Source organism: Raphanus sativus, chromosome 4, assembly GCF_000801105.2.
Source record: "Raphanus sativus cultivar WK10039 chromosome 4, ASM80110v3, whole genome shotgun sequence".
In the NCBI taxonomy this organism is placed as follows: Eukaryota; Viridiplantae; Streptophyta; class Magnoliopsida; order Brassicales; family Brassicaceae; genus Raphanus; species Raphanus sativus.
In genome coordinates, this window is record NC_079514.1 from 35,319,758 (window position 1) to 35,345,738 (window position 25,981).

General features: G+C 33.9%; 4 protein-coding genes and 1 long non-coding RNA gene across 5 annotated transcripts; 4 read left to right on the top strand and 1 right to left on the bottom strand.

Moving 5' to 3' along the window:
* The first annotated feature begins 92 nt into the window (after window positions 1-92).
* LOC108850822 (protein JINGUBANG-like) lies at window positions 93-1,748 on the top strand. Its single transcript, XM_018624295.2, has one exon. It carries the CDS (start codon window positions 208-210, stop codon window positions 1,567-1,569), a length of 1,362 nt encoding a protein of 453 aa, XP_018479797.2. The 5' UTR covers window positions 93-207; the 3' UTR covers window positions 1,570-1,748.
* A 2,304-nt stretch (window positions 1,749-4,052) lies between these two features.
* Window positions 4,053-7,355, top strand: LOC108854597 (probable inactive receptor kinase At2g26730). The gene is made up of 2 exons (XM_018628200.2): window positions 4,053-5,614; window positions 6,460-7,355. The coding sequence occupies exons 1-2, from the start codon at window positions 4,297-4,299 to the stop codon at window positions 7,125-7,127; spliced, it is 1,986 nt and encodes a 661-aa protein (XP_018483702.1). The 5' UTR covers window positions 4,053-4,296; the 3' UTR covers window positions 7,128-7,355.
* A 449-nt stretch (window positions 7,356-7,804) lies between these two features.
* LOC130511467 (uncharacterized) lies at window positions 7,805-9,143 on the top strand. The gene is made up of 3 exons (XR_008944926.1): window positions 7,805-8,080; window positions 8,612-8,726; window positions 8,816-9,143. It is a non-coding gene; the product is annotated as an uncharacterized LOC130511467 (long non-coding RNA).
* Window positions 9,144-10,892: 1,749 nt separating this feature from the next.
* Window positions 10,893-13,401, top strand: LOC108851633 (protein kinase PINOID 2). Its single transcript, XM_018625092.2, has 3 exons — window positions 10,893-11,585; window positions 12,112-12,647; window positions 12,768-13,401. Exons 1-3 carry the CDS (start codon window positions 11,005-11,007, stop codon window positions 13,232-13,234), a joined length of 1,584 nt encoding a protein of 527 aa, XP_018480594.1. The 5' UTR covers window positions 10,893-11,004; the 3' UTR covers window positions 13,235-13,401.
* A 4,490-nt stretch (window positions 13,402-17,891) lies between these two features.
* Window positions 17,892-20,863, bottom strand: LOC108849719 (non-specific phospholipase C2). Its single transcript, XM_057006848.1, has 3 exons — window positions 20,263-20,863; window positions 19,355-19,727; window positions 17,892-18,635 (listed from the first exon to the last, which is right to left on the bottom strand). The coding sequence occupies exons 1-3, from the start codon at window positions 20,742-20,744 to the stop codon at window positions 17,931-17,933; spliced, it is 1,560 nt and encodes a 519-aa protein (XP_056862828.1). The 5' UTR covers window positions 20,745-20,863; the 3' UTR covers window positions 17,892-17,930.
* Between the last annotated feature and the right edge of the window lie 5,118 nt (window positions 20,864-25,981).

The following is a 25,981-nucleotide window of genomic DNA, read 5'->3' on the forward strand; positions in this document are numbered from 1 at the left end:
TAGATTAAGTTGACGGACACAACGCTAAGCCAATGAATTTTTAGCAGCCATAATAATTGCTAAGCTAAAAATTAAACTCCTTCAAATCTCAATCTAATTACCTTTTTTCTCTCCTCTCCCCGTGAATCAATTAATTTAAAGTTGTAAATCTCCGAGGGGGGCCTAGAGGCGGATAGTACTCCTTAGGAAAAAAAATATAACAATACGATGCATTCTGATCCGAATCTCTCCTCCACAATGACCGACCAGACAGAGGACGAGTTCGGCCTACGCAATAGCAGTGCATCTGCGGTTGGCACAGGCATGTATGATAGAATGAGCTGTGAAGGTTCTCCAGTAATGATGTCTCCCTGGAACCAAGCAACTCCATTTACTCAAACCCAATGGTCTAACAACGTCGATGAAAATCTACCTCAGAATGGTCTTATTGGCTCGCTTGTCCGCGAGGAAGGTCACATATATTCTTTAGCGGCCACAAAAGATCTTCTTTACACTGGCTCTGATAGTAAGAACATACGCGTGTGGAAGAATCTAAAGGAGTTTAGTGCGTTTAAATGCAACAGTGGGTTGGTAAAGGCCATTGTGATATCAGGGGAAAAGATTTTCACAGGCCACCAGGACGGTAAGATTCGCGTTTGGAAAGTATCTCCTAAGAACCAAGGCTCCCACAAACGCTCTGGAACGTTACCTACTTTGAAAGATATATTCAAGGCCTCTCTCAAACCCAAAAACTACGTTGAGGTGAAGAAAAACCGCACCGCTCTTTGGATCAAACACGCGGACGCTATTTCTTGTTTGAGCCTAAATGAGGAACAAGGGTTGTTGTATTCTGCTTCGTGGGATCGAACCATTAAGGTGTGGAGGATCTCTGATTCGAAATGTCTAGAATCAATCCCGGCTCACGATGATGCTGTAAACTCTGTGGTGTCAACAACGGAGGCGATTGTGTTCTCTGGATCAGCTGATGGAACGGTGAAAGCATGGAAGCGTGAACAGCAAGGAAAATACACAAAACACACGCTCATGCAGACGTTAACAAAGCAAGAAACTGCTATCACGGCTTTGGCTGTGAATAAAGATGGTACAGCTGTATACTTCGGTTCGAGCGATGGTTTAGTGAATTTTTGGGAGAGAGATCAGAAGCAACTGAACTATGGTGGTGTTTTGAAGGGACACAAACTTGCTGTTCTTTGCCTTGAAGTTGCAGGAAGTCTTGTCTTCAGTGGATCTGCTGATAAGACAATATGTGTGTGGAAGAGAGATGGAAATATCCATACATGTCTCTCCGTACTAACTGGTCACACAGGTCCTGTAAAATGTTTAGCGGTTGAAAGAGATCTTGAAGTGTCAGAAGGGAAAGACCAAAAATGGATTGTATATAGTGGAAGTCTGGACAAGTCAGTAAAAGTATGGGGAGTTTCAGAATCCTTCATTGACATGAACCACATGGGTACGATGCAGCAGCAACAACAACAACAACAACATGTCATATCGCAGTCCGAGCTTGTTATGTCTGATGGCAGTTTCTCTTCATCAGTTGGAGGAGCCAGCAGTCATCAGAGAGGTTAATCATGTTTTGTGAGTTTTCTCTAAATAACAAATTTGTATTAATGTCAAACAACTCATCAATTTTAAAAATTAAATTTTAATTATAAACAAAAACAAAAAGTTTAGCCTTATGATGCAGTACTATTGTGTATTATGGAGTTGAGTTTGAGACTTTTTTAATATAAAGGTTTGTTATTATTTTCAACAATTTTGTGATATTGTAGTCTTGCTTATGTTGTATCATGTTCTTACTACTCTTATGAGATTTGATAGGATTAGTCTTGCTTATGATAAGATGAGAAGAGATACACATATAGTCTTGCCTATGTTGTATCATGTTACTCTTATGAGATTTGATAGGATATGTAGTCATTTTATTCTATTAGTTCGTCTTTCAAAAAAAAAAATTCTATTAGTTCTCGTGGAATTATATATTGATAGCTTTTCATTTTCCATTGATCAGAAGTTCAAAACCATGATCTATCCTGCTCAGTTTAGCTTGTGTTGCACAGGCCACGACTTCGCGCAAATGAGTACACACAATATCTTTTATAAATAAAACAAGCTGGACATTATTATGTTAGCAATTATGTATAAACAACCTATTCGGGTTTTACTGGAGACAAGCTGAACATTATTATGTCAGCAGATTCCGTTCTTTTTTTTTTTTTTTTGACTAAAAGCAGATTCCGTTCTTTAATAGAAACATAATCCTAAGGACAAGAAACAGGTTGGATTCACAAATCTAAGTTGTCATAGATAGTATATCAGGCTTATTGATATTTTTAGACCAATTTGTAATTGCTTTTCCCAAAATAATTGTGTTAAAAATTAGTTTTTCTAAGTAAACATGCATGTAGCGTTAAAAAAAAAACAGAAAGTAAACATGTATGTTAGATCATATTTTGTAGTATTTTTTTAATTTTCTGGCTTTTCGGTATATCGATATGAATTTTTTATAAAATATAAAAATAATTAATATCCAAAATTGGCAAAATTAGTAAACTAAGACTAGTTATCCATTATTAACAAAATTATTGTTATTTATTATAAAAGTAGGATAGATAATCATCACACACGAAGCATAATATAATTTCTTAGATTGTGATATGTATATAGATTCCGGTTCAAAAACTGTTTAATAAACAATAATTCAAAGATCCAAAAAGGCTAAATAGCATTACCTAACATGCATAAAAATGAGTTGCGACAATCGTTGTCCCAAATGTGGAAAAAGAATGAATCAATAGACCATGCAATCTTTAATGCTTTTTGGCGTTTGGGTTTTGTCCTCTAGACCATAAAGACTATCAGTTATCTCTTCAGCAGGTGTTTACACAAATATTGACTATTTATTCTCGAAGAAAACAACATTGAAAACTTTGAAGATAATCAAAATCCATTTCCTTAGTTAATTTGGTATATCTAAAATACGCGTAATGATAAAATTTTAGAGCGCTTGATAGGAATGCGCAGAAACTTGTTCTATATGATAGGGAGAATGTCATATCTGGTATAAAGCAAACAAACAAGCTGAGATATCTGATGCGTAGCATGAAATACACCATAACCAAGATGTTAAGCTTTCAAAATATTTGTATGGTAGCAGATTTTTGGTGTCATGATACACTTTTTACTGGGTGTGGACAGTATCGGTCATGAGTTTGTCAACACCAGAAGCTAGAAAGAAAAAAAGACCGACAATTGCGAGACTGGCAGAATGAACTCTGAACCTGGAATATTTAACTAATGTGGTTTTGCCACCAGACTAAAATAAATTTTGCAAATTGAAAGTCGATTTTGTTTGATAATATTAAAGACTGAAAATCCATGCTTCCTTGACTTCCTATCGGGGTTGGACCTAGGTGTAGATTGATATAAAATTATTTTTTGTGAACACAATTTCTAAGAATGAAGAATCAATGTCAAAGAATAACGTTTCTAAATTCAGAAGTTGAAGCATTTATATAAGCGGTATAGAATATGCTACAATACTTTGGGATGAATTGTAAAAGTTGGTATCAAGGATTCAAAATCTAGATGAATGATAAAACTTTTCAACAAAAATTAAAGGAAATAGCAAGACTGAAAAAGGGTTTCATAATTTATTTATCAGCTACATTTCTCAGGTGAATAATTTTGACCGCAGATCTTCATCAAAAGTAGCTAATATTTTCATTAAAAAAAAATTTATTGGTTTGTTATGTTCCATTTTAATTACCAAAGTTACTTCAGATTTGAACAATGGAATAGTCCGTTAATGCAAGGAACTTTTTTTCTAAAACATATTTATCTTTTGCAATGTTTTAAAATTAGTTTAAATGGTGAGTAGGTGTCTACATAGACTGCAAATCAGATATACGAAAACAATGTTACAATATTTAAAAAAATCTTCTAATCAAATATTACGAAACGTCTGATTATAGGGTCTATCAGTTTTTTTAAACACTAGTCCCTCGTGATAGTTTTGATGCGGCACTGTTTCTTTCATAAAAGACTTCATGACCCCCACACCTCCACACACAGACACATATATACTCTCTCCCCTCGCTTTCAATCTCTCTCCCTCTCTCTAGGCTCTAGCTCGCTCCCACCAGAAAAATGGGTTCTTGCCCGAAAACCGCTTCTGGTTTCCAGCAAACCCTATTCATCGACGAAACTCTCTTCTTGTAAAACAGACACAAGTAGAAACTCGAAACGATTCGTTTTTTTTTTCCTTACATTTTTTTTCGTCCTCTATCTATTCAAATGGCAGCCACTTCATTGGTTCTAATCTTTTTCTTCTCGATCCTTCTGTTGACTCATCCAGTCAACTCAGAGTCACCCCAAGAGAAACAAGCACTCCTCACCTTCCTCCAACAGATCCCTCACGAGAACCGCCTCCAATGGAACGAGTCAGACTCTGCCTGCAACTGGGTCGGAGTCGAATGCAACTCGGACCGCACCTCCGTCCACTCTCTCCGCTTACCGGGAACCGGTTTAGTCGGCCAGATCCCATCCGGATCCTTAGGCCAACTAAACCAACTACGAGTCCTCAGCCTCCGCTCCAACCGTCTCTCCGGTCAGATCCCTCAAGACTTTCAAAATCTCACTCACCTCCGGAGCTTATACCTACAGAACAACGCATTCTCCGGCGAGTTCCCCGCCGCCGTCACGCAGTTAACCGGACTGGTTCGCCTCGACATCTCTTCCAACGACTTCACAGGACCGATCCCTTTCTCGGTTAACAACCTCACTCACTTGACTGGTCTCTTCCTCGGTAACAACCGTTTCTCGGGTAGCCTCCCGAGCGTAACCGTCGATTTAACGGACTTCAACGTCTCCGTTAACGAACTTAACGGATCGATTCCGTCGTCGTTATCCAAATTTCCCGCCGCGTCGTTCGCGGGAAACGTGGATCTCTGCGGAGGGCCGTTAAAGCCTTGCAAATCCTTCTTCGTCTCTCCGTCTCCGTCTCCGTCGGGTTCCGATGGTCCGTTCTCCCGGAAGAAGAAGTCTAAGCTCTCCACGGCGGCGATTATCGCGATCTCCGTCGCGAGCGCGGTGGTGGCGGCTCTTCTCTTAGCTCTCCTCTTGTTCCTCTGCTTGAGGAAACGAGGAGGAAGCAAAGAAGGTGGAACGAAAGCTCCGGAGACAACGACGAGAAGCGTCCCTGAATCAATGCCGCCTGCGGCGGCGGCGGCGGGGGGTGGTTCGTCGTCGAAGGACGTTACGGGGACGTCGTCGGGGATGGGGGGAGAGAGGGAGAGGAACAAGCTTGTATTCACGGAAGGGGGAGTGTTTAGTTTCGATTTGGAGGATTTGTTGAGAGCTTCGGCGGAGGTTTTGGGCAAAGGAAGTGTTGGGACGTCATATAAGGCGGTGTTGGAGGAAGGTACGACGGTGGTTGTGAAAAGATTGAAGGACGTGGCGGCGAGCAAGAAAGAGTTTGAGACGCAGATGGAGGTTGTTGGTAGAATCAAGCACCCGAACGTTGTTCCGTTGAGAGCTTATTATTACTCCAAAGATGAGAAGCTTCTCGTCTTCGATTTCATGCCCAATGGGAGCTTGTCTGCTCTTCTCCACGGTTTGTGTCTTAATTCTCTTAATCTATATTTAAACAAATCATCCCTAGTGCATATTAGTTAAACAGAAGCTAGATTGTGTGAATTTTTGCTGCATTGTAGTAGCTAGATTGTGTGAATTGTGTGTAGTATCTGAATTCTCTTTGGTTTGGTTTTGCTGGGTTATTGTTGATTAAGTTTTGTTTTTTTTTTTGTTTTCACATTGACATGGTCAAGATTTGCTTACGTAGTTGCAGCTGTTTGATGCTAGATGAAAGCTGAGTGTGAGATTAATGAGTGATGATTAGATTGTGATGCTTTGATAAATATTTATTTTATTTAATATACTTTCGATACGGTCTGTGTTTTATGCTTTGCTGTCAAGAAAAACATTCTTATTTCACACTGAATAAATAATTTCATATTTTATTTTGTTTTATTTTCGAGTGCAAAGTAGTTAAATAGCTGTGGTTGTTATGCAATTATTAAAATAAAAAAGGAAGCTGCCGACAATTATATGGGTCTGTCTGGTAATTGTCATAATAATTCATAATTTTTGCTTCTGTATCACTCTTTAAAAAGAAAAAGAAAAAGATTATTTTCTTCCACATGGGTCTCTTTATCAATCATATCTTTTTCACTCGTTTTCTTGATGTATACTTTTTGTCTAACTCAGTTAAGTGAAGTGGTTTTTAGATCCCATTTGCTGAAACTGCATTTACAGTTTCGAAGCTCTAACGCAATTTAACTTTTGAATTATAATGTCAAGATAGCTAATAACACTATGAACATTTGCGTCTTGTGAAACTGTATCCTTAGTATGAAGTTAACTTGAAGTATCTGGCTAATAGCTCTTATCTTGTTTCAGGGAGCCGTGGCTCGGGGCGAACACCGTTAGATTGGGATAACCGTATGAGAATAGCAATAACAGCGGCAAGAGGTTTGACTCATCTTCATGTTTCAGCCAAATTGGTGCATGGAAACATCAAAGCCTCAAACATACTCCTACACCCAAACCAAGACACATGCGTCTCTGACTATGGACTTAATCAACTCTTCAGCAACTCTACTCCCCCAAACCGTTTGGCGGGTTACCATGCTCCCGAAGTTCTCGAGACTCGGAAAGTAACTTTCAAATCCGACGTGTACAGTTTTGGGGTGTTACTGCTTGAGCTGTTGACCGGTAAATCGCCAAACCAGGCATCGCTTGGCGAAGAAGGAATTGATCTACCTCGTTGGGTGCTTTCCGTGGTTAGAGAGGAATGGACCGCTGAAGTTTTCGACGTTGAGCTGATGCGATACCACAACATAGAGGAAGAGATGGTTCAGCTTCTTCAAATCGCAATGGCGTGCGTCTCTACGGTTCCTGATCAACGACCAGTGATGCAAGAAGTGCTGAGAATGATCGAGGATGTGAACAGAAGTGAGACTACCGATGACGGGTTAAGACAATCGTCTGATGACCCGTCAAAAGGATCGGAGGGTCAGACTCCTCCAGGGGAGTCAAGGACGCCGCCACGTTCTGTCACGCCTTAGTAAATTAAAGCAGCTTTAGTTTTTTCGTGTGTGTTCACTTTCTCCTTAAAAGGAGATGAAGAAAAATGAGGTTTAGTGTGTGAGGGTCTTTGTTGGGTTACGGTAAAGCGAAAAAGACAAAGACTATTCTGGCATTTGGACCAATTTCTAAAAGATGGCATCTCCCATCTATTTTTTCTTATTTGAATATTGTGTTTACAGGTTTAAATCAAAGTTCAGTTTACACCACTTTGCCCTTTATATGATTTGACTATAACACTTATACAAATTAGAGTATTTTCATAGTGTAAGATTTTACTATAACACTTGTACGATTAGAGTATTTTCAAAGCTTTACACTATATTTGGGTTTTAATCTGAAACGATTGTATCAATATTTAAGTGTTTTCCTTTTACAAATTAATTATAGAAGATGGAAAGTTTAATCTTCAATCTAACTTCCACTGTTAATTATATATAATGAATGAATAGACTGATGCAAAATTTATATATACTAATGAAAAATTGTAAAGTAAAGTTTACATATCTATTGAATGTCGCTGAAATTCCAATCATAGTAAGAGAAGTAAACAACAATCAACTATGAATCTAGGGCCATACGAGTATTCAACTTTAGTCTTTCTATATCCATGTTTTTACCAATCTTCTTTAGGCTACGTTTTATCATATATGGCAATGTTTTCGTATGCTTAATCTTGTGAAGTTTGCTATTCAACTCAGAAGAGTATATTTTTTATTTTGTAAAACATATGTAAGAGACTTCAAAACCAGTTGATGCTTTAAGTAGTCAAATTGTATAATTTGATCAATGCTTGCTAATCAGCCTATCAAGTAAACTTGTTTGCTGGCTTGCGAATAGTCTTTAATATGTTGTGTGGCTATGAGAAAGAGCTAATGACCTGCAAAGTGCAACAACGCCAAGAAACGCCCTTGAGGGTATCCATGGAGTTCATGTAAGTGTCTCATTCCCCCTTTTCATATGACCAAATAACCCAAGTCAGTGACTCTCAGGCCATCTGCAAACAGGGCCGGCTCAATTTAAAATTGGACCCTGAGCCACATATTTTTTTCTGGAGGTTTTATGTATAATATTAAAATTTATGATCTATTCTTTTTTTTTTGAAACACTCCAGGCCATCTGCAAACAGGGCCGGCTCAATTTAAAATTGGGCCCTGAGCCACATATTTTTTTTCTGGAGGTTTTATGTATAATATTAAAATTTATGATCTATTTCTATAATTTATGATCTGTTCATCGAGTATGTGACATGCTTTTCTTATGACTGATCGATAGGTATTAGCTGGTTAATGATATTAACTTTGCAAATTTATATGATTGCTAACAATAGGTGGTTTACTCATCGGTCTGGAGTTACTTAGAGAGTAACAGTCTAGCTCGAGTACTCTTTGGTTTGTTTTTCCTTATACATCTGAGAAAGATAGATCAAAGTTGATGATGTCAAAAGTGTGTTTTATACTGACAGTGATGTTGCTGGTGAAGTTTCTGGTCTCAACATTATTATTAGTTGGAACTGCGACTGAAAAGGCAAGTGATATGGTTGCTTATTCTAGTGAGCCGCAACATGAGAAGATAATAAGGTAAATGTTGACGGAAAATTTTTGGTGATGAGAAGCCATGGTATTTTGAATTAGCATTTCACTAATCAGCATTTTGGTGTGACTTATAGGTGATAGGCCCTAGGCATATATCTTACAGTTATATGGCACAAAAGGAGCAGATGACTAGAGATTAAGATCCTATCATCAGTTATGGTGGCATGTACGCACTGACATTGGCTTATATGGAACCAATATTTTTGATTGGTAAGATACCAATCTATTGGTAAGATACCAATCTATTACACGGTTCATAGCCAAGGACAATGTAATCTACGCTTTCAGATAAATAAATAGACAGCAAATTGAAATGTATTTTTAGGTCGACATTGATAACGGAGGCTAGTGAGTTCAAATGTCTAACGTATTCCAAAAACAAAAAAAACATGTTAAACTGAAAATTCAGTAAGAGGACACCGTATCTAATTTTTGTGTAAGACTGTAAGTTATGGGCCAAATCAATCTATACACGTAACACGGTAAAAGGTACATAGTTTCCCACTGAAGTTTTGAAACATAAGAGCTACTAACAACCACTTCCACATAATTTATTGTGAGACCATCCACCGATTAGTGTAAAGACGGCCACTAGTGGAAAGATCTACTTGCTTTATCTGCATTGTTTTACTTCATGTATATATGAATAATTTTTAAAGTCTATTAGTTTCAGTGATGTTAATGTGCTTCTTTCTTTATTGTAATTTAGCTACAACAATCACAACTGAATCTGGAATTTAAAAATTTAAACTTTTAGCTTGCTAAGCCATTACGGACAATGGTTTTGGGAGCTCCACTGGAGAATGATAGACATCTTACTCAGTGACAGAATGCACCAAGAAGCTGAAGCTCAGGTACTATGAAATATAACATTTCTGGTTTAATATTTCTTTTAAATGATTGTATTATTATCAGTATGGGTTATAAATGTAGTATCTTATATACAGTGAATAATGTGTATATCGTCAAGCAAAAAAAATGGTGTAGGAATTATAAAGATACTGAAAGTTTTTAAATGTTTATGAAATGAAAAATAATTGAATCATAACTAAGTTAACTTCTTCTTCATTTACCATCCCAAATGCACTTTTTGATATTAAAGACATCTATTTTGAATTTCAATCTTTTAAACTTCCTTTTATTATTTATTTTTATATTATAGTATATATTCATTATATATGCATAAAATATAATAGTTTAAACTTAATTATAGATTTGTGAAAAAACTCGGGGGTAAGACTATTTCCAATGGTACACAAAAATTTGCTTATATTTTACTCTAAAATAGAATAATTTTATAATAGAGTTGAATTTGTTTCAATGGTTTACTCTATAATAGAGTGGATTATAGATTAACTTTATTATATAGTGAACAATTGGAGTAATCTAACTCTATAATAAAATTACTCTATTTTAGAGTGAAAGTTACTATATTTTAGAGTAAAATATAGACTGGGTTTTACATCTTACGATTGAGAAAAATTGAAGAGATAATGCATTTACAAATCAAAAAAATCTTTTCTCATGTGTTTTCATATGTCCATGATCTAATGTTTTTGAAAATTTACAAGTAATTAATCTTCAATAATTATTACCAAAAACAATTATAGTAAAAAAAGTATTTATTCATAATCCGTTTTAGCGCAGAAACGACCTAGTATAACTAATTTTTGTACTTCAAATTTCATTTTTGTACTTCAAGTTTCATATAATCAATTATAAATACTTTACTACACTTGTGTGTTATTCTGATAAACATGCCAATATAATTACATAATTTTGTCAGTCTTTTAGTTTTTGTTTGTCAACCAAATAAATTTATCTTTCGCACGTACAAGCAAATGATGATAAAAATAAAAATAAGTTTGTGGTCACTGGTGGTCACTCACGTAATTGTAACTTCTAAAGTTATTCATATAATTTGGCCATCTACGGATTATCGAATATTCTAATACCTAAAGGTAAAAGCTAGCATAGGATTTTATTGTTCAAGCATATAACTTTACAGTAAACAAAGGATAGTGGTGGTGTCAGCTTGGCGGAGCATGCCTGACATGTGCATCTCATCAATTCTCCTTTATGTTCATATCCTCACTTTGGATCTATATCGGTTATCTTCACGCATGGTGTTATCTTTACTACTTTCTTTTATAAAATTGTTAGGAAAATAAATATTAAAAGCAAAAATACAAAAAGTGATTAAGGTGGAGAATATGATAAATAGTACAGACAAGACAGTTTTCTTTACCCAAAACGCTTCAAAATGTCAAATTCCACAAAATCTTACAAAGACAATGAGTCCGATTGTGAAACCTCAACAGCCGGGCCAGACTCCAGCCGCCGCACGAGCTGGCTAAGTAGTTCTTTCACGGCCAGTCCTAGTTGTAGTAGTTCCATATCCCATCTAAGTAACCATGACCTCAACACCTACAACCAATCAAAGCCTCACAAGGCCAACCAGGTCGCTTGGGAAGCTATGGCTAGGCTACGCCGACGCTGCGGCGGCCGTGCGGTAGGGTTAGAACATTTCCGGCTTTTGAAGAGGTTAGGCAGTGGCGACATTGGAAGTGTGTACCTCTGTCAAATACGTGGAAGCCCGGAGGTCGCGTTTTACGCAATGAAAGTTGTGGACAAGGAGGCAGTGGCGGTGAAGAAAAAGCTTGGAAGGGCTGAGATGGAGAAGAAGATTTTAGGGATGCTTGATCATCCTTTCTGCCCAACTTTGTACGCAGCATTTGAGGCTTCTCATTACTCTTTTCTCGTCATGGAGTATTGCCCCGGTGGTGATCTCTACACCGCCCGCTTACGCCAGCAATCTAAACGTTTCAGTATTTCCTCCACTAGGTATCCTTCTTTAAACAATAATATTCCCTCCACTACCTTAAAATAGAGGTTTCAATTGTTCTTTTGCTTTTGTGTTTTAGATGTGAACCACAAAACCTTTTTTGTATAAAAACAGAACTTTTTTATTAGTTGCTAATGTTTTTCATTAAGAAAATGTTTTCGCCTTGTGTTTGTTGAACGATTTACATACTGTTTCGTATCCACCCATTTCTTTAAAATAAATTGATCTTTTTGTGGCGAAAGTAATGTTCTTTAAAATAAAGTAACTCTATAAAGAGAAGAAATTTATTCATATATATTTTTGTAAAATAAAATTCTTTTAAATAGAAAACAAAAAACAGAAAATGCTATTTATTTCTCTAAATATATAAAAATGTTATAGAGGAAAACATAAAAAATGTGTTGGGAGTAGATTTACCTCTAATACTACTATAGAAGTATATATGAAAATAAGTTGGACATGCTCATGCATGCTATAACAAAGATAAATATATAAATAGTTGCTAATCATCAAATGGTGGACCAGGTTTTACGCAGCAGAAACACTAGTTGCTTTAGAGTATCTCCACATGATGGGAATTGTGTACAGAGACCTGAAGCCGGAGAACGTATTAATAAGAGGCGATGGTCATGTGATGCTCTCTGATTTCGATCTCTCTTTCAAATGCAACGTCGTTCCACAGCTCCTCAACCACAATGACTATGACCATCAAGTACAAGACGACGATGATGATGACTTCAGCATATGCTCGACACCTTCTTGCACCACGACTCCATTAAACCCCGTAATCTCCTGCTTCTCTCCCGCTTCTATCAGAAGAAGAAGAAGAAAGAATGTCATTACCACCACAATACACGAGACAGCAGCGTGTACTAGCGGATCCGTCAAAAGCAACGATGTTTCTAGAACGTTCTCTCGACAACTTTCTTCTTGTTCTCGGGTTTCAAGTGGGTTTAGAGATCTCTCTGGTGGATGTCCATCAATTTTCGCTGAACCAATCAACGCTCGTTCTAAGTCGTTCGTGGGAACACATGAGTACTTGGCCCCGGAGGTTATCTCAGGTATAGCCACGGCAATATATTTTTATAAATTTTTATCTGCTTGATTTTTTATGTTTCTATGATTTTAGCTTGGTAAGCCAAACAAATGTTCAATTTTGCTAACTAGTTTTTATTTGTCAGGGCAAGGGCATGGGAGTGCAGTTGATTGGTGGACTTTCGGTGTATTTCTGTACGAGATGATATTCGGGACGACTCCGTTTAAAGGCGATAACAACGAGAAAACGCTAGTCAACATTCTTAAAGCACCCTTAACATTCCCAAAGGTTATAGTGAATAGCCAGAAAGAGTATGATAATATGGTGAGTGCTCAAGATCTTATCACCAAATTACTGGTGAAGAACCCTAAGAAGAGGTTAGGAAGTCTCAAAGGCTCCATTGAGATCAAAAGACATGAGTTCTTCGAAGGTGTTAGTTGGGCACTAATCAGGTCAATAAAGCCACCTTGGATTCCTAAAGAAGAGACTAATCACAAGATTAAGAGTGATAATCGTAGCGTTAATTATTTTATGCCGCCGAGGTTTATGATGACTAGGAAGGAAAGGGATGAGCCTTACCATGTGTCGTCTAATCATTTTGATTATTTCTAACCTTAGGATATAAACTTTTAAAAACTGATATGGTATTATAGAGCACTCCTAGCTGTTGAATTACATGCGACTATCATGGGATTAAAAGTGTAAATATCATTAGGTGAAAGACATGTTATTTCTACTTTGTACTATATATCATGTGACTATATATTGCCTTTTTGAAATTTCTAACCATATTCAATACTCAAACAAAGAAAAATAAAAACTCTTTGTAGAACTGAAATCCATTTCTAACAAGAAATAATTACCCTCTGAGACAATTTTAGAGATTACGATTATATAAGTAGACATTTTAAATATGTGGAACATTTTTACGAAATGTTTAATATGCATTCCAGATTAGCGGGGTTTACAAACGATACATTTTGTTTCTTCTTTCTGTGGATGATTGATAAATTACTCGTTTTGTTTTCAACCCATTTTTTTTTGGTAATCATGTTAAAAAAATTTCAACCATTTTTACACCGTGTATCCAACAAAATGAGCGGTTACATATATCCGGAAAGATACATGTCATCCTCGAAATACAACAAGTAGCTTTAATACTGACTAAAGTTATATATGCATGTAAGCATATGGTACATATTACATATCCACACATTTCAAAATTAATAATGTGGAAGTGAGGCGCACTGTTATTGATGATGTTATTACGGATACAATAATGATTTCACTCACTGGAATCACGACCAGGGATTTTTTATGTGAGACAATTATGATCTTCCCCAAAACTAATGATGGAGAACTTAGTAAATTATATCTTTCCCGTTACTTTTACGGAAGAAAAGTAAAAGGTTTTGGCCGAAAAGAGAATTGTCATAATAAGTTTGAATTTAGTGACTTTTATAATCAGATCTTTTTGCGGGCCGCTTTTAATCAGAATATATAGTTTGTACTCTCTCCGTTTTTCTTATATGATGTTCTGGAGTTGAACATACAATTATTAAAATATTTAATTTAAAATATTTTTAAGTAAAACCATCATTAACTATTTAACTAATAAAAAATGATCTACAAAATTAAAAATTTATATTATTTAATAAATTTTACACTAAATGTTAAAAATGACATTAAAAAAACAGAAAGAATATGATTCAACAACGGAACTATTTGCATTTATTTGGAAATGAATGCATAACTTATGCAAAATTGGTAACTTTACTACTGTTTCATATCTGTTTTTCAAATAAGTCTTTTTTATTTCTTTTTTTGCAAGTGTTTGTAATTTAGTTAGATTTTTTTTTTTAAAAAAAACTTAAAACTATAATAGGGTTTTATTATTATGTGAAAACAATAAAAAATTGTGAAGTTGATGTTAGCATTTTTTATCATATGTTTTCTTTATCTATAAATTAAATTTTGTAATTTTTGAATTTGTAAAAAAAATGCTGGTAAATAGTATTAAAATTAACCAAGTAATGAAAAAAACAGACTTGAAAGATTTTATTCAAAAGAGGAAAACTAAAATATGAATTAAATATAATGTTTTAATGTTTTTTTTTTGAAAATATCTCTAGTTTTAACAATATTGCACATTATTTTAATCATATACATAAAAATATAATAAATGTAGTTATAACAAAAGTGTAATATTTTTTAGATCCGCGCCCGACAAATCCGGACCGGCACTGTTGACTTATTTCAGTTTTTCTTTGCCAATGCCCAATAATGTTTTTGATGACACTTTGCATTAGGCCTCCTAAACCGTATAATTTTAATCATATTTTCTCGATTTTAAAAATTTAATTACAACATTAACTTATGTAGTAAACTACTTTATCAGTTTTGGATTTGCAAGGTTATAATCATAACAGTATTTTTAGATTTTTGTTTTTTGTAGTTTCACAACCACTACAAGAAAACAGGGAAATACTGACGGACATACTGACGGAAAATGAATTCCTAGGAATATTTCAAGGAATTTCCGAGGAAATCCCGAAGAAACATATATTTTACGTTTCCTCGGGATTTCCTCGGAAAATACCTAGGAAATTCCGAGGAATTCACTTTCCGTCGATATTTTCCGAGGAAATCCCGAAGAAAGAGTTTTCTTCGAAAAAAACCGACGAAATTCCGAGGGATTTAGGGATTTAACTTTTAGGGTTTAGGTTCCTCAGAATTTACCGAGGAAATTCCGAGTGATTTAGGGATTTTACTATAGGGTTTAACTTCCTCAGAATTTCCTCGGAATATTCTGAGGAAACTCCGAGGAAAAACACATTTTCTTCGGAATTTCCTCGGAATTTCCTCGGAATATTCTGAGGCTTTTCCGAGGAACAAGGTTTTGTAACCGAAAAAACGTTTTGTGGTTTAAATAACATGTATATAAGCCTTATTAAGTGTCTTAAACTGATTATTAAGTGTCTTAAACCAAAAATAGATGTGTTACCCGATAATAAACACTTTCCGATTGTATGAACGAATTTCCCACAACATAAGATCAAACACTTATACACTTTAATGAATGATAAAAGGAATACTTACAATTCATTTTGGAATTTTGTTATTTCATGGTTTATGATCATCTATACAAAGAATATTCAATTTTATCATTACATTAGTATAAGAAATGATATTAGGCAAAACAAATTGAGGTTTTGAAACCCCAAACATATATCCCTCGGAATTTCCTCGGAATATACCGAAGAAATTCTGAGGGATTTGAATTTTCCTCGGAACTTTTTCATTTAACCGCCATTATATTTCGCGAAAATTAAATTTTCGAAACTGAGAAAATTCTGACGGATAGTTTCCGTCAGAAACTTCGGAATTATAAACACAGATCTCTTCTTCTTCCTCGTTTCTCTCTTCTTCTTCCTTACCATCTCCGCCGACCTCCCCTTCTCTCTCGACGATTTCCGGCCAATCCGACCTATTCCTCCTCTATTTGATTCCCAAATCATGTAAGAACCTTCCCAATCTATTTGTTAGGTTAGATTTGATGAGTTTAGAAGTTTTTTGATAGATTTTTATTAGGGTGATTGGTAGGATTGTATAAGGGAAGTTTGATTGTGGTTTTGTATTGAGGATTGTGATTATTTGATTGTGTAGAATTTTTTTTAAGTTTTATAATATTTTGGTGTTTATAAATAATTTTGAAAACGTTTTTTGTATATAAAATCTATTTTATGAATTATAAATGAAATTTTTTTGTATATAAAATAATTTCTATATTTATCAAACATTTTTAATATTTATGAAACGTTTTTTGTAAATATTAAACTATTTTTGGAATTTTAAAACTATTTATATATATTTTAAAAAGATATATTTATATTTTTGTGATTAAAAAACTATTTTTGGAATTTTAAAACTATTTATATATATTTTTAAAATATATTTATATTTTGTGATTAAAAACTATTTTTGGAATTTTAAAACTATTTATATATATATATACTTTTTATATATATTTTTGTGATTAAAAAATATTTTTTGTAATTATTAAACTATTTTTTATATTTATATTTTTGTGATTAAAAACTATTTTTGGAATTTAACATTTATATTTATTTATTTTTTATATTTATATTTTGATTAATTTTTTTTTGTAATTATTAAACTATTTTTTTATATTTATATTTTTGTGATTAAAAACTATTTTAGTAATTATTAAACTATTTTTTATATATTTATATTTTGTGATTAAAACTATTTTTTGAATTTTAAAAATTTTATTTATTAAAACTAATTTTTAATATATTTTAGTTTGTACAACTTTGAATAATATTATCTAATATATTTTCAATTTCAATTTTTATTTTATATTTTATATTTTCGAATTTCATAAAAAAAATATTTTTTTTTTTAATTATTTTTTTGAAAATTCCGAGGAAGGTGGTCCCTCGGAATATTCCGACGACTACATCCCTCGGAAAATTTTGAGGAAATGTGCGACGAATCCTCGTCCTCACAGTTTTCTCAGAATTTTGTTTCCTCGAAATTCCGTCAGAAAATTCCGAGGAAATTTCGAGGAAAAATAAAATTCCGAGGAGTTTTTCCGAGGACATGTTTCTTCGGTATGGCGTCAGAATTCGCTTATTCCGACGACATACCGACAATTTATGCTCTCAGTACGTATGAGCCTGTTTTCTTGTAGTGAACCTAATAATGTTACATGTACATTTCACTGAGTAAAAATATTTAAAATTAATTAGTGTCTTTTTGGAAATTTTGCTGCTAAGCTACTCCACTTTTTAATCATATTTTGTTTTATGTTCCAAGATTGTGCAATGTTAGTCATCTGAACTCTAAAATATAATTCACATGCTTTATTTTAGTTGACATTTAAGGTTATTGCACACATATTAAAAATTAAAGTATCAGTTTTTTATAAAATTTATATCAATAATGTAAAATATTATTAAATAAAATTAATTCAACCAATAAAAATGTAATATTAGGCGTCAATTGCCACTATATCTTTATGTAGAGGAATGAGAACATCACTTATTATATAATAAAAATATTTTTTAAAAAAATCAAATAAATTGAAACCAGAGAGGAGAGAGAGTATGATATTTTATTTTTTTATTTTGAAGTTTGATGATAATTGATATACTTAAATCTTTGTAAATATAAAATTAGAATGTCAATTAAAACCCTTTTTATTCGTAAAATATCTGGGGTCTGACTTATAAGTAACAAAGGAAAAGGTGAGCTAGATATGATAGAAACTAAGGGGAGAACGAGCTTAATGTCTTCTTCCAGTGAGGGAAGGTTTCATATGAACAAGCTCTTCTTTATTCGCTCCCATGTCTAAAGCTAAACGACCAGCCTCTAAGAATTGTTTCATAGCATCTTCCATATACCTCTTACCTTCAATCACAGTCATTCCTTTTCCTATTTCTTCAGGAAATGTTGTAAGTACATCATCTCCTTTTAGAACCGCAGCTAGTTGTACAAGCTCTTGCTGAAACTCACTCAGTTTGGCATTCTCATTCGCCTCGCTCATTCTTATCTTAACTGGTTCGGGTAATGTCTCGGGACAATCAGTTCTAGGCTCTTTTCGGATTTGCAAAATGTTCTCAAACGTCCCTGCCCATTCATCTCTTTTTGTGAGGAAAGGCGCTGATAGATTGAACAGTTTCTTTACAGTCGCCGGTATCGAAGAATGCTCATATTCAGATGATGGGAAAGGTGACCCGTTTGGTCCATGTACGACCGTTCCTTTCTCTATCCATGGAGACACAGCTATTGTTGGTACACGAATACCTAAGCGGTTGAATTCGAATAGGAATGGTTCTGGTCCGACTATACCGTCCGGGCTAGGCACATTGCGAACCGGTGTTGGCACATGGTCGAAATATCCACCGTGCTCGTCGTAGGTGATCAAGAGTAGGGTTTCGTTCCATTGTGGGCTAGCTCTTAGTGTCTCGTACACTTCCTTTATAAACTTCTGAAATGTGTAACGAAACATTGTTGGACATTAGAAAAAAACATTTGAACATTAACTACATTTAGTTCGCACTTCATTTATAAATTCCAAAATATTAAGTTATTTTATGACAACTAGTTTAGAGTCTAATCTATGCAATGCAAATTTATATTTTTACATTGTCAAAGAAAAAACATATACATCCAAAAAAAAAAAAAGACTACTATTATCAACTAATTCATATACAGTAAAATATTTCTAAACCACATTATCTATAATGTGAGAATATATAAATATTAAATACTTTAAAAATTATATTATCTATGCAAAAGTTAAAATACACTATTAATTAAATAACTATGTTTATAAGTAATCATTAAAAACTGTGATTTATCCTGGAAATTTGATACAATAAAAATAAAATTGTTAGTAAATGGAATAGTAAATACACAATAAAGCTTTAGTTTATTTTTGGAAAGTTAATTACTAGTATAGCTGATTACGATATTTCTAAATTTGAATAAATATAATGTGAAAATTTCTAACTATTCTATATTTTAAAATCTCAATATTTATGGATAATAAAACATCCGTCCTTTTTAATTTAGTTATGTACTTTTAAGTAATAATTTTAATTCACACAAATCTTATCTTTCTAGAAAAAAATAAATTAATCCTAATTTTAAATCAAATTGATATATACATATATGTGTATAAGTTAAATAAGAGCCAAAAGAAACCTGTCCTTGGTAGACGTCATGAGATGGATGATCATCACTAGCTGGCTCAAGTTTTGTATCCATGTAACGTTGCTCAATCACAGTATAACCAGGGAGCTTTCCTTTCATTGCATGATCCTTGAAGGATAAGGCATAGCTATGGAACTTAAAAATGTATTTGAGTTTCCTTAGGTTACGATAAAACAAAACCGCCGGAACATTCTGGAAGTATATTCCGAAAGAGATATCGGCTTCATCAAGATTTTCGAAAATGGTTCTTTGAGGATAACCTAATGCAAGTTTCTTTGGGTCGTTGCTTGTTGCTCCTCCCGACGTGCCTGAGTGCACGAACATCCGGTTTGGTTGCGTCGATGACGGAACCGATGCAAACCATCTGTTTAAAATCATTTTCGGATTAAGTTCAAAAAAAAATTGAGTTTCAAAAAAAAAATCATTTTCGGATTTATTGCCTTTTAGTACTAGTCACTTTTTATTAGTAATAGAAAGTTTATTAAAGTTATGATTACAGAAGAGAGTGTTAATAAGAATATACTGCGTACTTTTTTTTTGTAACTTAATATATTACGTACTTAACAAAACAAAAGAATATATCACGTATTTTATCCCAGAAAAAAAAGAGAGTATACTTCCATAAAATTTCTCAAAAAAAAAGAATACTTCCATAAGAGAAAAATGCAAAAAAAAAAATATTAAGAAAATTATTAAAATGGAACCATCTGTTTTTGTTTTTAACCATTTTTAACAATCAGAGTAAGATGACCAGAATATATAGACCCAAAACGTGCCGTTAAGATGGCCAGTCAGTAAAGAGGACAAAGGATGCGACAATAATATTATATGACGTAATAATAATACTTTCAACGACAGGAATTTTTTTAAAAAAAAACAATTTCTCTTAAAAGAATTACCTATCAAAGACAGCGAACTCAGAGACGAGTGTCTTGTAGACAGGAACCTTATCGGGTTCAAATCCATTCATAACACTTGCAGACATATTACCAGTGGGGTCCTGCGAAAATGCTTGTTGAACAAACCCGTTCATCGGTGGAGGATCTTTGGATGTATCATTCGACCCGAATATCTGTTCCCTTATCGCCTGAAACGAATGACCCGGATCCGGATCCACGTAATGTGAACCTGACCCGAACTGGATTTTCTTTGAAGAAGGGTCTGATGCTGAGACCGGGTTCGATTCCGAACCATCGACGCCGTTGATCTCCGGGTTTAGTTTCTTCATCCATCCAAGCATGTGATCGAACGATCGGTTTTCCATCACCACAACTACGATGGTTTTGATTGGACTTGTTGCATGAACTTGGTTGTCGTGTAGAATCGTTGTTGCTAGTAGGAGAATCGCTACAAGTGGTGAAATGCATTTTTTGACTAACATTTTCTTGAGACGAGAGACTTTGATGATAGAGAGATAATCGGTGGGTGGTGGATACACTCTTGTCTTAAGGCTTCTTTTTTTTTTCTTTGCTAAATGTCTTAGGCTTCTTCTTTATTTATTTTTGCTTCTTTGGATTTTCAAGGTGTGTCTCTTCTGAATCTTTCCAAGCATAATAACGACAAAAAATCAAGCAAGATTTATTACCTGATACAAAGTCAAATAATAATGACAATCAACATAAATCATTAATAAATGACAACGAAATACATTTACAATGACCAAAATACATGTAAATGTTTAATAGTGTATATATATATAAATTATTGTAAATTCTGGCTTAAAAACTAAAGTTCAATACAGAGTAATTTAAGATCTTTGAAATATAGTGAATATCATTTTTTTGACTAAAGTGAATATCATTATTGAATTGAAAGACCGGAGATGAAGTAATATCCATACATAAGGAATGAATAAAGTGGTCAAACCTACGCGGTCAAAATTCCAAATTGAACTGAAACCTTCCAATAAACCGCATTGACTAGTAACATCAAAATCCACCTAAATAAAAATCAATTAATACCTAATCAAAGAGATAAACAGATGATTTGGACTGTGGACTGCTAAAATATTTTTTAAAATACTAAAATTATAAAATTATAAAATAAAGTTCCATATAAATATTTATACAAGATTTATAAATATATTTGGATAACTATCATATAAAATTAAATGTAATATTATAATTCTAATTTTATGTATAATATTAATATAGCAAATATAATTATTAAATGGAATTTAAAAATTTAATATATTTTTAAAAATATGGATCCAAATTCGGCTGTGACGAATCCAAAACTTTATATCTCTGTCCAGATTCAGACACTCTGAATATTTTATTTTGGATCGGATCTAGAACATGTCTCGGATCATCCAAATTTCGGTTAACAAGTCTGAGGCCTATAATGTATGCAAAGTTAATTGAATCCAAATCCAAACACATCTAAGTAAACCACATTTTAGTTTTAAAGTTTTAGTATTTCTAAAAATATATTTTTATTATTTTAAAATTATTTTTATGAATTTACATCTGGATACCTACAGATAACATAATATTTAGATGGAAATCTAGATTCTAAATATCCGACAACCACAAATCTATTCTATTAATTCTCCAGCATGACCTATTAATATTAGTTATGTCCAACTTAAAAAAAAAACAGAAATCAGTATATAACTGCATTTCTATGTAAACGAAGTTTAGTGGTAAGTGGTAACTGCATATAAATATAACTGTCTTATATAACTACCACTTACTAATATATTTTGTAACCTCCTTTACGATTCCAAAATTATCGGTTTCTTCTCTCATATACATACAATAACTGACAGTACATAATGTATGTGAAAATGTAGAAATAAATGACTAATTATTTTTTGACCGAATATGTAAATGACTAATATTTTCATATTTGGTCGACTAATATATTTTTAACAGCTAATGCTAAGTAATTATATTCTTTAATATCCATGCAACAATATGTTTGACAACAGATTTTTTTATCATATTTTATACGGTTCAAAATATTTTAAAATATTTTAATAAATTAGATTTGATTATTTCAAATATTAAAATTATTAGATTTGATTACTTCAAATATTTAAATAGATTTAAATAGGTCTAAGTACATCAATATATTTCTCATAGGTCTAAATAGATAATCCTATTAGATTTTAAAATTAAATGAATCTATTTTTTCAAATCTATTTGATATATACTTTAAACGGTTATACGTTTAAAAATATTTAACCTATATGTGGTATTAGATATTCAAATTAAAATATATTTTGATTGACATATAAATACACATAATTTTTAGAAATTATTACATAGTGATTTAGGTATACTGTAACTCTGTTTAATCTTTTAATGAAGGGTTATGTTGATAAAAAATAAAAATAAATATACACGTATCTATTCAGGTAGGGAAGTTCTTTTGAGTATCATTTTTTTAGTTTTGGAAAAGTCTCATTCATATATTATGAAAACTGGGTTGGATTCAAATTGTGTCTTCATGGGTTTAAGTGGACATGATTTTCATGTAAAAGAACCATAAAAGTTTTCTATACCTGTTATATTCGGTTAAAATTCAGTAACTAAAATAACAAAACTACTCTATTCGTGGGTATTTCATATTAAATTACCCAAACTTATCTAAAAATAACTAAAATAACAAAAAATACTCATGAGATCATTACTATTAAAATAAGAGTATTACTTATTGATATATATGTGGTACACTATTTTTATACAATTATTAAAAACCTCTTATCAATCATTTAAGATAAATATTATATAATGAAAAAAACAAATATAATTAAAAACACAAACATAAAAATTAAATTTCTAAAAAAAATAAAACAAAAAATATATCCGCCCTTAAATAACAAAAAATATACCCGCCCTTTTAAGGGCGGGTTAGAATCTAGTCTAAATTTTAAATCCACGAATTCGACGAATCTGAATCCATATACCCTGAATTTTCTGGATACACGGATCCATTCCAATCTTACCAAATTCCACTCCTTTCTTTACTAAATTCACTTGTTCTTTTGTCAAGATTGTTAATTATCAATACTAAAGCTAATTTCCCCAATTTTTCTCTTCATTTTTACCTCACTTCGTTCGAGAGCCAAACGTGTACATATGCATTTGAAACATTTTAATATGGCCCCATTTTATGGGCCCATACTTCTAATTTTTTTTTTTTTTGCCGTCTGATATTATTAAGTTAAAATTTTTCTTTTATAACAGGCCTATAAGCGGCCCAAGAAAAACATGCAAACCGAAAAGCCCACAACACACATATCCGGCTCCAAGCCCAAAGGAAAAACCGAGACCCAAACCGCACCGCTTCACCGATCTCGCATCCCACGTGTTGAAACCTCAACCATTGGAGAGACGCGTGGCGGACACTGCAGTTTCAGCATCTCGAACGGCTAGAGCACGTCGCCGGGGCCGCAACCGCATCACCGGAAATACTAGTCACCCACTCCATTTCATACGGAGGCCGACGCTGAATCAATCACGAACAGAACCCACCGGAAACTCCGGGAGAAGAACTTCAACCACCGAAACCACCTCCAACAACAAAATTAGAGGTATAGGGTTCGGCGGTTTTCATCAAAGGCCCGACCTTCAGAGAGATTCCATCGGCACCGCCGAGATCTCCTCCAAATTCGGCCACCAACCACCATCTCGAAACACCCAACTCTCAGCTCGAGCACATCCATGGGATTCGGAAGCCAGCGACCAATACCGACAAGGGAAACGGTACGGCCCTAGAATCAAGACCGGCGACGACGGATCATTGTGAACCTCCGCGCCCCGGAGGCAGATAAAACAGAAGCTAGATAGAGAGAAACCCGATAGCCCCTCTCGCCGATGAAACATGCAAATAAAAAGAGAAGATTTACAGAGGAACCGGACCGACGGTGGTTGTGTAAGCCTACACCGTCGGCCGGAGATCGTAAAAATCGCCGGAGTTTTAGTCAGAAGACAGAGCGATGTTTATAGAGAGAAAGTTTAGTTTTCTAATTTTTTGTTTATATAATGCTAAATGTACAAAAAAAGAAAAATATCTTCTCTTTATGAGAATAAAATATTAAGGGTGTGTGGGTGTTTAAATTGTCAGGATTTAGATATTTATAATTTTTTTTTTGATCAAAAGATATTTATAAATTTAACATGAAAATTAAAATAACAAAAATATCTTCTCTTTAATTCAGTCACGGGGTTTTTTTTTGGCAACATTCAGTCACGGGTTTATAAACGACTTTATTTTGAATCTAGCTGTCAAGAGAGAAAAAAGAGTTTTTCATAGTTTCAAGTCGATGATCGGAGGCTTATTCAGCTCCGACATCGGCTTGTTTAATTCGTTTTGCATCTCTTTTTTGGATCTGTTTTGTTTCCAATCGCTATTCTATTGCCAATTTATTTTGAATCTGGCAATATTTTTTATTGTTCTTTTGTATGCTTCTTCCAACTGGTTTGGAAAGACAAAACTTTCGGTTCAGTTGAACTGTTTAGAAAAGTTAATTGACAGATCTACTGCGGATGGTGGCGACGGGTCTTACCGGCTTCAATCGTTGATGGTTCTTCATTCGATGGTGATGGAATTCTTGCTGCAAACTATGCTTACTTCGAAAAGCAGCATGAAGTTCTATGGAACGGTAATCTCTTTGACTCTGATAATAGAGCAAAATAGACAGTTGTCTTATCTCGGTAGCTCCTACTGGAGTAATAAAAAGAGAATGACAATCGTTTTCAACTCACTCTGAAGCGTGGTGCTTTTGGATTAATATGAAGGTTATCTCCTTTGAAGTTCGTCTATTCCAGAAGCAAATATGAAACTTTTATATGAAAAATCTTTAATCATCCATACGCGAAATAAATGTGTTAGTTTATTTTAGATCCCTACTGGTGTATCTCCTTTCTATGTTGTTTTCCTGGTTCTCATTGTTTATAACTTTTTGCCTTGAAGGTTTAATAATACAATTCCGTGAAAAGAAAAAAAACGACTTTTGAGTTTCTGAATTCAGCTCTGCTTCGTTTACCTCATTTTTAACTAAACTGCTAAGCTATTCATATTTATAAATTTTAAAACAGTTAGTTTCTTCTACAGCAATACAACGCTAAAAGGAAACTGGCTAGTATAAACTACAACGCAAAGGAAGCGCATGATGGACAATCAGAATATGTAGAAAACCATCACTAAGTTTTATATAGAAGAACATATGGTCACAAAAGACTAGATTGAAAGTAACCAGTGAGAAAATGGCCTATCACAATCAATCACCGAGTCACGCTCTGAACTGACATGAATAAAAACCAAGTAGCTCCACGTGTTATACAAACGCCCCCTCCGAGGTCCTAGTGGGCGTAAACGGAACTACACTTGCGAGGCTGGCAAATCCCTAGCCATGACCTTGACAAGAAAACTTGGGGTTGAACCCACAAATAATGGGAAAAGCAGTCACAATCCAGTGCAGTGCTTCCACTAGGAGAAAGTTTTCACCTATATTTGTTTTCTTAAGGACATAACAATGGACGCATTGGCCAGGAGAAAGAAGTTGTCCTATTCATTTTGGGCTGAGCGGCCTGAGCCAAATAGTTCTCCAAATAAAAGTCAGTCCAATGAACGTCAATGACCATTAAAGCATGACAAAGGTTGAAAAAA

Bases quoted from the DNA above. Each gene is read 5' to 3' on its own strand.
- LOC108854597 (XM_018628200.2), top strand. From the start codon at position 4,297: ATGGCAGCCACTTCATTGGTTCTAATCTTTTTCTTCTCGATCCTTCTG. The intron at 5,615-6,459 runs GTTTGTGTCTTA...ATCTTGTTTCAG, and splicing joins CTTGTCTGCTCTTCTCCACG to GGAGCCGTGGCTCGGGGCGA.
- LOC108851633 (XM_018625092.2), top strand. From the start codon at position 11,005: ATGTCAAATTCCACAAAATCTTACAAAGACAATGAGTCCGATTGTGAA. The intron at 11,586-12,111 runs GTATCCTTCTTT...ATGGTGGACCAG, and splicing joins TTCAGTATTTCCTCCACTAG to GTTTTACGCAGCAGAAACAC. The intron at 12,648-12,767 runs GTATAGCCACGG...TTTATTTGTCAG, and splicing joins GGCCCCGGAGGTTATCTCAG to GGCAAGGGCATGGGAGTGCA.
- LOC108850822 (XM_018624295.2), top strand. From the start codon at position 208: ATGCATTCTGATCCGAATCTCTCCTCCACAATGACCGACCAGACAGAG.
- LOC108849719 (XM_057006848.1), bottom strand. From the start codon at position 20,744: ATGTTAGTCAAAAAATGCATTTCACCACTTGTAGCGATTCTCCTACTA. The intron at 19,728-20,262 runs GTAATTCTTTTA...GATTTTAAACAG, and splicing joins GAGTTCGCTGTCTTTGATAG to ATGGTTTGCATCGGTTCCGT. The intron at 18,636-19,354 runs GTTTCTTTTGGC...TACACATTTCAG, and splicing joins ATGACGTCTACCAAGGACAG to AAGTTTATAAAGGAAGTGTA.